General features: G+C 37.7%; 1 protein-coding gene across 4 annotated transcripts in view; it reads right to left on the bottom strand.

Annotated features, from left to right (window-relative positions):
- Window positions 1-476: 476 nt before the first annotated feature.
- Window positions 477-15463, bottom strand: part of FAM81A (family with sequence similarity 81 member A) — a 63497-nt gene continuing 48510 nt past the window's right edge. For 2 of the 4 annotated variants that reach the window (XM_081050061.1, XM_081050062.1), the window contains exons 6-9: window positions 13197-13303; window positions 7076-7211; window positions 5304-5499; window positions 477-2775 (exon numbers count right to left, since the gene is read on the bottom strand). In XM_081050061.1, coding sequence (XP_080906187.1) covers window positions 2651-2775; window positions 5304-5499; window positions 7076-7211; window positions 13197-13303 — 564 coding nt within the window. In that variant the 3' untranslated portion in view covers window positions 477-2650. The remainder of the gene's footprint in view (window positions 2776-5303; window positions 5500-7075; window positions 7212-13196; window positions 13304-15463) is intronic. The other 2 variants (XM_081050063.1, XM_081050064.1) reach the window with 1 other exon arrangement.

The following is a 15463-nucleotide window of genomic DNA, read 5'->3' as shown; positions in this document are numbered from 1 at the left end:
ATCTTTAGAGGTAGAAGAGTGTGCTGGTTAGGTGCCTAGGCTGCGGAAATGGTCTGCCTGGTTTGAATCTTGCCTCCCACTTACAAGCTGCAGGATATGGGGCAAGCTGCTTAACCTTTAGGTGACTCGGTTTTCTCATCTGTAAAATGGAGTATGAAGAGTACTTAACCCAACTCATTGTAATTATAATGAAATGAGTTAGCACACCCCAAGGTGGCAGCATGGGCACACAGCACACACTAAGAACTACATCTGGCCTTATTCCAGAGCCAAGAAGGGGCCCAGGAGCCTCAGGGACCCACAGATGGAGCAGCTCCCATGACTTCCCAGTCCATAGCAGGTCTGCCAGGAGGACCTGGAGCACATTATTTCAACCACCACAGGCTTTCCATAGAAAGGTAAGAGGAGCACTTCCTATGGCCTTTTCTGAAATGTTCGCCTCATATTAAAAGGATTTTAAAAATCATGCATCACATACATTTGGAAATTTTATTCTTTTTTATTGCAAATTTCTGGTAAAGGAAAGAACACGGAAGCTGATTCTCATTTAAACTTTGGTGATAAGAGTACACTGTAGCGTGGTGGCTCACAACCTCCCCAGTGCGTGAATCACCCAGGGGCCCATGATCGTACTGATGCCTGTGTCCCACCTCCCAGAGGTTCTGACTTAGTTGGCCTGGGGAGCAGCCCAGGCACCAATAGCTTTTGGAACTCCCCAGGGGATTGCAACATGTAGCCGCGGTGGAGAACCCCTGCCAGGGCTCATGATGTGGAGTTGGCAGCATCAGAAGCACCTGAGCAATTCAGCGGACAGCCAAGCGTCACCTGCTCACCTCACGCCCTCTACCTGAGTCCAGCAGGTGTCCTCTGTTCCCCTCTTCCCAGGTGTCACTGGTGCTGATTCTTCCTTTTCAGAGACCGCAGAGGAGAGCAATGCTGGAGGGGCCGTGGCTCTCTGTGCTGTGGCTTGTGCTTAAACATGAACTAAACACGGTGACTCTATCACAAAAAGAAATTCACTTTCTGATTGCAAAAGAGAGTTAGCCTTTTTTTTTTTTTTTTTTACTGTTTAGTGGAAATAGTCTTCCTATATAGAGATGCAAAGATTTGTGACGAAATAAGGAAGTACGTATCGGATGACATATTCCTTAAATGAATACTCCATTCCAAATTAAAAAACAATTTTGTCAAGCTATTGAGGGTAAGATAGTATGTACTTTAGCAGCATATTTTATACGGGTAAACAGTAATAGCCAGTTAGATATTTCATTTATGATTTATCCTAAAAATAGAAAATGCTTTAATTTTTCCTGAGTCCTCAGCAAACAACAACAAAAAAGTTTTTAAAATTTTAAAAGTATTTCTGTTTCCTTTCTCCTGGGCACCCTCACAGGTTAAAACGGCATGTGTCTCACTATCAGTTCTTACATACATAGGTGAACAAACAGCACTGGTGCCAATTTTCAATGACTAATCAAATATGGCGAATGAAAATAAAACACCCAGGGTCTCTAAAGTTGCTCAAAATGAAAGTTTCCTGACAGTGTTATAAATACAATATCAATTTGATTCTCTGTCCATACAAAAGTATGAATTTCTATTTTGTTAATAATACTGAATGACTAATGTCTTAACAGTGATAAAATTTTTAGAATTTAAAAAATACATAGGATCCCATTTTTACATCATAATTCTGATGTATTATCATGCCTTCTATTTTGTCTGCAAAACTTTTATAGGGTACAGTGCATTAACGTGATAAAACCAAGGCACAAGAATACAGTAAGTATATATAAACCTTAGCACTTTGTGCTAATTTTGGAAACATTTAGAGAGGAGGTCATAAAGCCTGAAAAATTCTTACATTCTATTATGATTGATGAACAATTAATTGTGCAATAAACAAACTGTTAACCACCATTTCATTATTAAATATATGGCTATCACTAAACAGGCTGTGGATAATTGAAAAACGTTTTCAATATTAAAACCTGGTTTAACTAGGTGGTTGATGTAAATATTGTGCCTTGCATTATCTAAATAATTGTCTGAAGTTTCCATTTTAATTTGTAATCTATATGGCAGTTCTCAGTTTTTAAACTGTTTTCATTACGTAAGTGGTGAGGTTTTTTTCCCAAATGTTGAGTCCGTTCTCCCTCCAAAAGACGGAAGATTTATAAGAAGATAACCAATATAAGAAATGCACAGACAACAATAACAAAATCCAAATATGGACTCAAAGGTTGAATTCTAATCTATCAGGACGTCCTCTTTCTTTAGGGTGAGGAGCAACACATTTCTGTGATAATTCATTAGTTTCTTAATTTAAAAAAATCACCATGACATTTTTCAAAATGTAAAATCTTGGCTAGAGCATCAAGCTTTGAAGGAAAATTATGTCTTTTCATTCATAACATGAAGGGGATAAAGGCCTTTCCAAATCTGAACTTAGAGAAGTGGAATAAAGTGGTCAAAATTGTACTTAATACTTTGAGTGTTTTCAAGATTCAAGGTAAACATTTAGGCCTACGAATACACATTTCCTGGCACATGCACGCCATGACTAGAACAATCCCGAATGCCACAAAAGCCTGGCTACAGACGTATCGAGCTCCCAGAACCACCGCTGAGGTCCTTGTCCCAACTCCCTTCACATGGGAGCTTCCAGCTTCTGCATCTGTTGGATTTGCTTTTGTAGCTGGTCCTTGTCCAGCTTCATCTTGGCTTCAAGAACTTGCCTGAGGGATCCTATGCTTTCATAGATGGCTGTAAATCCTTTAAGAAGAGGTAAATTTCACAAGAGTTAATATTAATAAAACAATGCTGTATCAAACTCTACCGCATGTAGTAATAGTTGATTTGGGCAAAAATTATTAACAGATGCTAAAAGTACTGGAGTAAAAGTTTGATGGGAAACTGAATAGTTACATAGCTTCAAAGTATCTCCCTACCTATTCCTTTTTGGAGAAATCTGGCAGTTACACTTTAACCAAGCTAACTTCACCAGTACTGGGAGAAACTAACATCAGGTAGTTCCTGAAAAAGTTTCCTGAGAAGGACACATCACTTCTGTGTCATTTCTGTCCAAAACCTACAACCTGAATCTAATTGAGAGGAAGCAAACAGACCCAAACTGTGAGACATTCCACAAAATCCTGGCCTGTATTTTTGATGATGTCAATATCACTGAGGAACTGATTCAGATTAAATGAGACTAAATAAAGAAGAGCGCTAATTAAATATAACGTGTGATTCTGGATTAGAACCTAAATCAGGGAAGGTCCTATAAAGGAAACAATTGAAAAAGTTGAAAACTGAACATTGAAAAACATTTCATAGATATTACACTGTACTATAATTAAGAGAACGTTCTTGTTCTTAGAGTATATAGTTTGAAATAATAAAGAGGTAAAAGGGCATCATAATTTCTGAAATGTACTCCCAAATGATTTAGTAAAAAAAATTACACACACACACACACACACACACACACACACACACACACACACACGAGGTTAGGCAAATTTCCCAAATGTTAACAATTGGTTAACCTAGAGGAAAGATAAGATAAATAGAGTTTTTGGACTGTCCTTACAGTTTTTCTAAATTTGAAATTATTTTAAAATAAAAAAGATAAAAAAGAAAAAAGTTCCCCCTCAAAAGAGCATTTTATATTATTCTGTATTTATATTATTCTGTATTTATATTGGTTTATAAAATAAATTTTTGAAACGTCTTGTCTTCATTAGTAAATTTAGAATTTTCTCTCATAAAATTTTCTTTATGTGGCAGTTCATGAAAAAGAAGTATAAACATTACTAATTAAAAATACTGTTGTTATTGAATGAAAAGATACACATATTACTAAATAAAAGAGAAGGTTACAAATCAGCATGTATAACATGAATCTTCATTTGAAAAAGCATATAGCCTATATGTATACAAAGATATACATAAAAATGACCTCTGGGTGAAAGAAGGTATTTTTAAAAAATTTTTGGTGCTTTACGTTTTTTTATTAAGAAATGTATTAATTGTGTAATAAAAAATAAATATTTTTAATTTAAAAAATGTTCATATGCATTTCTTATGAGGTACTAAATGTTAAAAACCTCAGTGTTGAATAAATGATAATAAATTCACTCAGGAAATGATGCAAAGTTAAACATGGATGAAATTAAACACCATGTTCTAGTAGCCTAAAAGACCAAGAAAGAAAATTCATTTTTATACTTATAAGGTCTTCAATTCATAAATTTAATTGTGGCTTCTATTTAAATAAAATAATAAATGTTTGATGATAACAACAAAATTATCCTTGGGATAAATAACTATTTTTATCTCCATGTGGCCAAAATACCACAATTCCATAGAAGAAAATTATGGAAATTGGAAGGAGCTAGGAAATAATTTTGTCCCCCTTCTCACACTACAAAACTGTCTTTTCTTTCCTGACCACTATCAACCAGCCTCCATTTGAATACTTTACTAACAAAGAGTTTTCAGTTCACAAAGCCACCAGTGTCTTTTCAGGACCTGTTAATTGAGGATACAGTAAGTCCCCATTTAATGTCATCAATAGGTTCTGCAACTTGAAGCAAAATGACTACAACAAAACCAATTTTACCATAGGCTAACTGACATAAACACGAGCTAAGTTCCCATGGCATCTCATCAATGTTGTAACAAAACGATGTTGAATAAAATGACATTATTCAAGGACCTGCAATACTTCTGCCTCATATTGAGTTAAGATCTGTCTTTGGTTAACTTACACTGATTGGCTCCAGTTCTGTATTCCTGACTCAGAGTGTGTATCTAATCCCTCCTTTATGTGGCAGTGCTTCAGAAGTTGAAATCAGTTCTAACATTTTCTTCTAAACAAGTGTGAATTAATGGGCCTGTTGATGTCTAAGTAAAGGAAAACCATTCGTTGTCATTGTGGTATCATGCCAACAGTATACAATAAAGCCTTCAAAAGCCTCTCAAAGATATGTGCTTATTTCTGAGACATATTGACCTTGGCTACGAACGGAAAGAATCGCGAATGGCACTAAAGTGCACAGTTGCAAGCTAAGCAATTTTCGTTTTGTTTACCTGTCTCTCGTGGTGGCTCTTCATGTACATGGAATTGAAACAATGCTTTAGTTCAATACAGCACAGCTACGCAGAAACTCACCTAAGGACATCTCACTGATATTACCATTAGCCAGGTTCATGGGCAGTTGTAGGGGAATACTAAGTAGTTGCTTTTTAGATCAAAGACGAAATAAACCACGAGAGCTGTTTTCTTTTTGGCCTACCAGCATCAACTTCTGCTTTCATTTCCTTCATGGACTCACTCATCTGTAACTCCAGCTTGCTGATTCGCCCGTGCACCTTCTCCTCTTCTTGTTTTGTTCTCTGCACTTCCATATGCTTCTTGTGACTCTCTTCTATTTTGTCAAGTCTGGCTGACATATGGCTGAGCTTCTTCTCCATGTCCCTTTCACTGGCTCCCTGAGATCCATGATAAGAATCGCACTGATTACTCTAAAAAGTAAGACTGTATTTCATTTGCATCAGTTATAAGGTCATTTAACAACAGACTGCAGGAAAGAGAATCACAGAGGTTGCTTGTTGGTCACCCTAATGTCCATTCTCCATTTCTTCCATAAGGGACCCCTGATTTTTAACTGGGTATAAGGTCACCCGGAATAAAGACTACATTTTCTATGTCTCCTGAGTTGGGGGTAGGCATATGATTAACTTGTGGCCAATGAGACATAAGTATAAGTAGATGTGGCCGCTTCCAGGAAAAGTTAAAAGACAGCTGGGGCATATCTTTGCCCTTTCCTTCTTTCTTCTGTTCCTGGAATTCAGACATGTTGAACTGTGAGGACGAGGGTCACTCTTTGGGACGGGCAGAGTTGAGTCAGAAGGCTCCTGGGTGGCTGAGGACTGACAAACTACCACATCAGCCCTGTAATCCCTACACCCAGACATCTTCTATGTGAAAGAGAAATAAGCTTCTATCCTATTAAAGCCACCAATACCATGGGGTTTACTGTTAGTTATTAAACCAATTCACATGGACAAATAACAGTAATCCAAAGACCCAGGCCTAAATATACAGTAGTATGAATCTAAGTAAATCAATCAGTAGATCTGATAAAAATATGGCGGACACCTGAAGAAATATTTGAAATATTAAATATTTTCTTTCCTTTATTTTCCACCATGCTTCATTTTTATGGGAATCCATGCCGACAGGTGAGCTTTGGAGGCCAGGACTGTAAACACCAAGGTGACAGTGGGCAAGACAAAGCTCTCCTGATGCTGTTCTATGCATCTGCAATTCAACAGCTGGGTGTTGAGAAAGCAGAGCCAGAGATGCAAACTGCACCATCGCTTGTCCTTCGAAGTCCCACAGGAGGAAGCAGTGCAAGGAAAGAGAAGGGAGAGGGAGATGGTCAGGCTAAATATTAATAACTAAACCAAAACATGTGCCAGCCAAGTACTAGTTTCAGAGTCTACTGATTTTGAATATTACATATGCAAGGCTTTCTTGATACGGTTTTTGAGCAGTTCTGCAAATCTAAGTTCTATGGGTGAGTGGAGTAAAAGGAGAACGAAGATGGAAAAGAAAACGGTGGATTCTCTTTTACATGTTGCACCGTGATTATAGTGTGATTGAGGGGCCTGAGGGAGGGGTACCTAGTCAACGCTGTTTTTACCAGATGATGAAATTAAAAACAAGCTAGGATGAAGTTTGTAATTGTCAGTTTTATTTAGAAAAGCAGATGGACTATTTGGCTCATTAAGGTCTTGACTTTACTTCATCTTAGCTGAAAATATTGAAATTTTCTCTTTAGCCTTTGTTAATTAAAATAAGTCAAAGTGCTCCATCTCTTTATAACAAATACAAAGAAGTAATATGAACCATGGAAATGGGTTCTAACGCAAGACACAATTAAACAGATTAATGTGGTGCTAAATAAATCAATGGTAAGTTACTAGATACTAGGTATTACTCAAACATTGCAGACCCACACCAAATAATTTTAACGTGTTATTACTAAACATTAATACCTACATTATTTTCCTTAACAACCAAGGAAAGCTGATCAATTTTCTGTAAAAGTTCTTTTTCTATCCGTTCTTGTTCCTGTTGCAACCAATTTCGTGCAGATAAAATCTGGTTACTGAGTTCCTCAACTGAACCTTTAAATCTGAAATAAGAAAGTTTGCAAGTTAAATGTAAAACAATTTTAAAATGACATCAAACAACCTCAGGCTACAACTATCAAAATTCTCATTAATATGTCAGCGTTAAACTCAGCTCACTCAGAATTACATACTTACTTTTTCTTAAAATTACATTTAACGCTAAAATGGGAAGGGGTGGGGAGGGAAAGAATATATACAACAGATAAAAAGCAACTGATAATACTTCCTACCCATGAAGAGCTGACAGTGTGGGCACTGAGGAGTCACACAGTGACACTGAGCCACGTCAGGTGCTAATTTTTGTAGTTCAGAGAGTTCTCAGTGCTCCCAGCTCAGAGGACATAGTGTCTCAGTTCCCATCCAGGCTTCCCTCTTTCCCTGGGCTCTTCCCCGTGGATCCCTTTCTCTCTTATGTTCTCCAAATTGTTCTTGCTGCATGCAGATATTCCCTATTGCAATCAAAACTAAAAGTGAAAGAAAAAACATAACCCTCTATTCCTCTAGTCCTCTCCCTCTCCAAATTCATTAAAATAACACTTCACACTTGCTGCCTTCCCTTAATTACTTTTTTAATTATTTTTATTTTGAAATGTAAAAAAGGTACAAAAGAACATATGTAACTTAAAAAAATAATAAAATGAACACCCATTGTAGTAGAAGCCCCTAATTATCTGCAATACCTGTTTTCCTCTTCTTCCCTATTAAGAAATCCTCAAATGTGGACCGAGTACATGGCTGTCTAGCCAGAGGCTACATTTCCTAGCCTCCCTTGCAGCTAGGTGTGGTCATATTGCGAAGTTGGGCAATGGGACACATGAAGAAGTGATAAGTACAACTTCTTGGTTGTATCATTAAAAACAAAGCTTTTGGGCCTTACCTGGACAGGAAGCCAAGCCAGTAGCTTCGCTTGACTGTGGAGCTCAGTCTGCAGCCATGCCTGACCAGGGAGACTGACCACAGATCATGACAGCTTTACTAAATTCATTTATTCTAACATTTTTTTTGGTACACTCTATCGGGTTTTCTACATATAAGTTCATGTCATCTGCAAACAGGGATAATTTTACTTCTTTTTCTCTAATTTGAATATCTTTTTTTTTCTTCATGGATTTTGCGCTTATTTTTAAGATTTCTCTTAAAATGTAGCTAACATACAATATCATATTAGTTTCAGGTGTATACCAAAGTTATTCAACACTATATATTTAAAGAAGTGATCCAGCAACCATCTGACACCATACCACATTATCATGATATTATTGACTATATTCCCTATGCTGTACATTACATCCCCATGACTTATTTGTTTCATACCTGGAAATTTGCACCTCTCACTCCCCTGCACCTTTTTCCCCCCTTTTAATTTTCCAATTATAGTTGACATTCAGTATTATTTTGTATCAATTTCAGGTGTACAATACACTGATTAAATATTTATATAGCTTACGAGGTATTATGAATTTTTGCATCTGTGTTCATCAGGGATGTTTTCTTGTGTTTGTCTGTGGCGTTAGTATCAGGGTAATATCGGCTTCATAAAATGAGTTTGAAAATGTTCCCTCCTCTTCTATTTTTTGAACTTGTTTGAAAACGATTGCCATTAATCATTTTTAAAATGTTTGATAGAATTTACCCATGAACAACTTATGATTGTTCATAGTAGTGTCTTATGATCCCTTGTATTTCTGTGGTATTATCTGTCATGTCTCCTCTTTTATTTATAATTTTATATATTTGAGTTCTCTTTCTTTTTTTCTTGGTTAGTCTAGCTCAAGTTTTGTCTATTTGGTTTATCTTTCAAAAAATCAGCAATTAGTTTTGCTTATTTTTTCCCATTGTTTTTCTATTCTCTATTTAATTTATTTCTACTTTATTCTTTATTTCCTTCTTTCTGCTATCTTTAAGATGAGTTTCTTATTCTTTTTCTAGTACCTTGAGGTATAAAGTTAGATTGTTTACTCGAGATCTTTCTTTTTTCATAATGTAGTCATTTATCTCTGTAAACTTTCCTCACAGAATTGCCTTTGCCGCATCCCATAAGTTTTGGTATGTTGCATTTCCATTTTCATTTATTTCAAGTTTTTATTTCCCTCTTGAGCTTTTTTGACACATTGATTATTTAGGAATGGGTTAATTTCCACATATTTGTCAATTTTCCAGTTTTCCTCTTGTTATTGATTTCTAGTTGTATACTATTGTGGTCAAAAAACGATACTTGGTTTGATTTCAATCTTCTTTAATTTGTTAAGACTTGTTTTGTGGCCTAATATAAGATCTACCCTAGAGAATGTCCTGTGTGCACTTCAGAATGTGTATTCTGCTCCTGATGGGTCAAATCTTCTCTATACGTGTTAGGTCTCTAGTCGGTCAGGAATGCTGTCCATGCTATGAGGTAGTGGGGACCACTGGCTGGGTTACCTGGCTAGGTAGGGGTACTGGCTAGTGGAGCCAGTAGCCAAGTGAAGCATAGTCAAGTGAGCCTCTAACTACTAGGCTCTGCAATTACCTCTGCCTGGGTGTGGTTGCAGGTTGTATTCCCTGGCAAAGTGATGCTGCTGGTTGGACTCCATGATTGGGCAGGACTACAAGGTGGGCTCCACAACTGCACTTGATCAGGTGGGGCCCCAAACTGCTTCCTGGCCAGATGTTGCCACTGGCTAGGCTCCAAATTCATGAACAACAGCAGGCTCGGCTGTGCAAATGCGCATGATCATGTGGGGCCCCAAGCTCTGCTTCCCAGCCAGATGTTGCCACTGGCTGGACTCCAGGTTCAGGCAGAGCTGCAGGCTGGGATTCAGGATCATTCAGGACCTCAAGCTATACTCCACAAGTGAACAGGCTGCTGATTGTGCTTCACTGTTCAGTGAAGTCACTGGCCAGACTCCCTGGTCTGGTGGGGCCACCAGCTGTACCTTGTAACTGGGTGGGGCTGGAGGATGTGCTCTGGGATCAGGTGGAGTTATTTTCTGGGATCCCTGGTTAGGTAGGGTCACAGGCCATGTTCTGCTTTTAAGCAGGGTTGTTGGCTCGGTTCCATGCCTGGGCAAAGCTGCAGGCTGTTCTCAACCATCAAATGGGGCCACAGGCTGGGCTCCAAGGCTACCTGGGGCCACTGTTCAGACTCCCTATCAGGTGTGGTCAGAGGTGTGACAAGCTTTTATTGTCAATTATTATATTTTGTAAAAGTTCTATTTGGTTGTTTTTCAATTCTGACTGGTCATTTTGATAATTTCTCATCTCTTAGACATACTTTCAAAATGTGTGTGTGTGTGTGTGAATACATATGCATACATTTATATACTTATTTTATCCAATAATTCTTATATATGCAATATTCAGCAGTCTGATTCTGCTTTTTGTTGTTTCTCCTGACTCTATCACTTATGTGGCTTTTCTCCTTGTATTGTTTTACAATATTTGATTGTAAATTCATGTTCCTTAGTATTTCATCTGTCTGTGAGAAGACTTGAAGACTGAAGATTTGCATTTGCTTCTGCTAGGCATCTCAGGCCACTACCAAATCAGTATCTTTCTAAGATAAGTATCCACTGTAGGTTTCTTCAAGTGACTTGGGTAATGTGAATTCTAGTTCTAAATCCATCTAAAGGTGGTGTTGTGGTCCTGAATTTTCAAGAAATAACTTTCACTCCTCTACCCAGAGCCAAGATTTAGACAGGTAAGTTTCCTTATGATCTCTAAATAGGATGGGATTTTTCCTAGTTAATCCAACCAGGTTTCACCTTTTGGGTCGCTTTCTACCTCACATAGGCCCCAGGCTTTGTCTCCTTTCCTCTGTGAACAGCCTTTGTGTGTAGGCTTCTAAACTTCAAATTGTAGGAAGAAAAATAAAGATGTTCATGTCTCCTGACTAGTACCGTGTTTCCCCAAAAATAAGACCTAACTGGAAAATAAGCACTAGCAAGATTTTTCAGAATGCTCGTAATATAAAATAAGCCCTAATGCGTCTTTTGGAGCAAAAATTAATATAAGACCCAGTCTTATTTTCGGGGAAATATGGTAGGGCTCATTTTATATTACGAGCACCCTGAAAAATCATGCTAGGGCTTATTTTCTGGTTAGGTCTTATTTTCGGGGAAACACGGTAATACCTCCTAAGGCAATAATTCACAGAAGAAAAACTACTAAGATGTTTATTTTCTTCCCATGTGATGGAGGGAAGAGGATTGGAGCGATCTTTCTGTACTTGGTTGGCCAGCTTGTAGGATCTATGAGAAATGGTGACATAACTCAATAATTATATAAATATGATAATTAGAGGAAAAGAAACATGGTTTTCGTTAAGAGAATTCCTGTTAAACTGGCAACAACCCTGAAACAGCATTAAATGTGGAGGTAATGAGATATAAGAGCCTGGAGAATGATTGATTTCAACTTTCCACAAGTCTCTAACGAAGTTCCATACTGAAGTCATCTTTAAAAATTAAATTAAGTACACATATATGTGTGTATACACACACACAAGTACACACACAGATACAGACGTAGTCACTGCAGGCTCTGCTCTGGCAGGAATATGCGAAACTCACGAAGCTTCACAACAGGAAAAAGTGTATGGTTTTCTGATAGATGAGTTTCACTGGGGGCAAGTGTAGTTTAAAATGTCACCATAACAAAATGTGAAAGTGTAACAAATTATACTGCACTAACCCGCTAACTTAAAATCACCCTGGTGCAGACCTCTCCCCCGTGTTGCAACAGTGCTCCCTGATATTTCCACCGCTGCTTTGGCTCCTTGTGATCCATTTCCAAGTGCAAACAAGGCCAATGAAAAAATAACATGTATCTGATTATACCACTTCATCTGCTTAAAATCTTGCAATGGCTCCTTATTGCACCAAAGAGAGAAACACAAAGTCTAGACTGTGGCCTGGTAGGCCCTACCAGCTGGCCTCTGTCCTCTCCAGCCTCACATCTCTGTTCTAGCCACCTTTGCCATCTTGCAGTTTCTTTATGCCACATTTCTCCCAAGATAGGCTATTTCATCCCCTGTGTTCTTTTTACCTAGTGAATTTCATTCATTCTTCAGCTCTTACTTCAAATAACATCGCCTCCTCAGAAAGGCCTACAACCAGGCCTCTGTGATTCATTCTCATAGCACCACTGTATTAGTTTCCTGTGGCTGCTGTGACAACTTACCACCAACTTGGTGGCTTAAAACAACACATTTATTCTCTTATAGTTCTGCACACCAGAGGTCTGAAATCAGTTTCATTGGACGAAAGTCAAGGTGTGAGCAGGGGTGGTTCCTTCTGGGGACTCTGAAAGGAGAATCATTTTCTTGCCTTTTCCAGCTTGCAAAGCTTGTGGCCCCTTCCTCCATCTTCAAAGCACATCACTCCAATCTCTGCTTCCACGTCACATTGCCTTTTTTCTTGACTATGATCTTCCTGCCTCCCTCTTATAGGGACTCTAAGGGTTACATCGGGTTTACCCAAACAACCCAAGACAATCTACCGATTTAAAAATCTCAATGACATATGCAAAGTTCCTTTTTGCCATGTAAGATGTCATACTCACGGGGGTTAGGACGTGGTAATATTTGGGGGGCCATTATTCAGTCTACCACAACTATGTACCTTTCTTTCAAAGCACTTTTCTACATTAGTAATAACATAGCAAACTCTTATTTTAGTCATTGTTTGATCAACGCTCATCCAATGCCTAGATTATAAACTCCACAAGGATAAGAACAGAGTCTGTTTTTCTTCATTACTGATCCTCAGCACCCCAGCCGGTGCTCAATAAATATCTATTGAATCAACAGATGAGTTATTATCCAACTATTATTACTAAAACCAAATATTAGGAAGGTAAAGTGACAGCATGCTACATGGAAATTTTTCCTTTGAACTTCCAGTATTGTTTTCACTTTGTCCAATAGATAAAAACAAAGAGGAAAAAAACTAGTGTTGAATAAGCTCATAAAGAACTTTTACCAAAAAAATGTTTATAAACTGATTACTTACTTAGTATCCAGAAGTTGAAGCTGGTGGTTACTATCTCTGTGGGACATTTTCAGTTTGGTGCTTTGCTCTGATATTGACAAGTCCACTCTGTTCAAAAGCTGAGAAATCTGAAAAAGAGACTTGGCTTGTAAATTATTACATCAAAGCTTCTCACAGGTAATTTCAGAAAACACCTAGAAAGCAATATTGTAGTCAAATGGCATGATGATTCTATCTAATTTAATACATTCATTTAGGAGTTCACTTTATCTTTCCCCTTCTGTTTGCTTTCATACACACCCATCAAAAATCAAGACCAGTGGCACTGCCGAAATATTCATTATGCATGAAGCACTAAACTTTACAGTTCTCTGATGAGCTAGTCCAGTTCCTGCTCAGGAACACTATTTCCACCTACTGGCACAAAATATAGTCATTTTTCACAGTGAAATTTCTACTATTAATGTGGCTGCTGGTCACAGAGAATTTGGAATACTTATCACTTACAAAATCCATTAAGTTCCCAGATTTACCTCCGTACTGTTCAGTCATCAGAAAATATAATTTGTAAACTACATCCTTCCTACTCCTTTCTCCCACTGCCTACCTATTTTTCCCTTGTCTTTTTACTAACATTTAACATAAAACTAGTGCTATAAGAAATGTCTTTATTTTCTGCAAAAAATTATGATCTTCAATGTTCCTTACTTAATGATTCTTGGAACAAGTATTTATCAGATCCAGAACAAAGAAAAAGTATATCTCTTTTTATGGATTTCTACATCTATTTTATGTGGCTAGGCTACCAAGAATCTTAATGTTCCCTTAGCATCTATTTTCTGATGTAATGATTCTATCCTTACTCATTCTTTGAAAAAAATTATTGGACTTGACATTTTATTCTCTTTTTTTCATGGTTTTATAATATCTGTGTTTTTTACATAAGTAGATTTAGATATTTATTGGATGTAGTGAGGACACCAGTATTTGTAATCCAATAAATTGACCAGATATCCCATTTTACTAGAATAGTTTCTCTTCAAATGAAGAATAGTGAGTAGTAGGGCCGATACTTGGGGAAAGTCACAGAAAGACAGGCCCTATTATGGCAAAGGGAAACTTTTATTTTTAAGGTAATTTTTTTTAATGTATACACATTTATTTTATTTTTTATTGGGGAATAGTGTGTTTCTCCCGGGCACATCAGCTCCAAGTCATTGTCCTTCAATCTAGTTGTGGAGGGTGCAGCTCAGCTCCAAGTCCAGTCGCCGTTTTCAGTTTTTAGTTGCAGGGGGCACAGTCCACCATCCCATGTGGGAATTGAACCAGCAACCTTGTTGAGAGCTCACATTGTAAACAACTGAGCCATCCAGCTGCCCCTCGGGCAGCTCAGTGTTATGCTTGTCTTCAATCTAGTTGTGGAGGGCGCAGTTCACTGGCCCATGTGGGAATCGAACCAGCAACCCTGTTGTTCAGAGCTCGCGCTCTAACTAACTGAGCCATCCAGCCGCCCGGGAAACTTTTAAGTGGTCATAAAACAAACTGTGAAATGCCAAGAAGTTTGCTTTGTGAAATTCATCTGGAATTTCAAGGTGAAATACTCTGAAATTCATTAGCCAGCATACCCCCTAGCTTTGTCCTATCTTTTCCCCACAAACAGACTATGGGATTAGGTAGAATGTATGATGGGTCCCAGTGAATATAGTAACTATTTCCTGAACCAAAAACTGGAACAAGTGGCATGTAAAAGACTGCTTGATCACTAACCTGTGTAAGAAGCAGTTTTGGAGTTATAATTTAGAATTTCTGGAATATATTAATTGTTTTACGAATGAAGGGAAAGAATCTTTGAAATTAACAGTGTACCGAAAAATCGTGGGATTTTGGTTGCCATCCTAAAGAAGGACCACTCTAGTGACTTAGAAGGATGGAAGAAGTAAAGAAAAGAGATGCTTATGCTGGGTACCCTAGCTACCGTGTTTCCCCGAAAATAAGACCTAGCCGGACCATCAGCTCTAATGCATCTTTTGGAGCAAAAATTAATATAAGACCTGGTATTATGTTATATTATATTGTAAGACCCGGTATTATATTATATTATATTATGTTATATTATATTATATTATATTATATTATATTATATTATATTATATTATACCCGGTCTTATATTAAAATAAGACCGGGTCTTATATTAATATTAATTTTTGCTCCAAAAGACGCATTAGAGCTGATGGTCCAGCTAGGTCTTATTTTTGGGGAAACATGGTAGTTTCTCCTATAAGAAACA

The sequence above is a fragment of the Rhinolophus hipposideros genome (genome assembly GCF_964194185.1).
Source record: "Rhinolophus hipposideros genome assembly, chromosome: 5".
Classification (NCBI taxonomy): Eukaryota; Metazoa; Chordata; class Mammalia; order Chiroptera; family Rhinolophidae; genus Rhinolophus; species Rhinolophus hipposideros.
The sequence above is the reverse complement of the archived record's forward strand: the minus strand, read 5'-3'. Positions and strand labels throughout refer to the sequence as shown.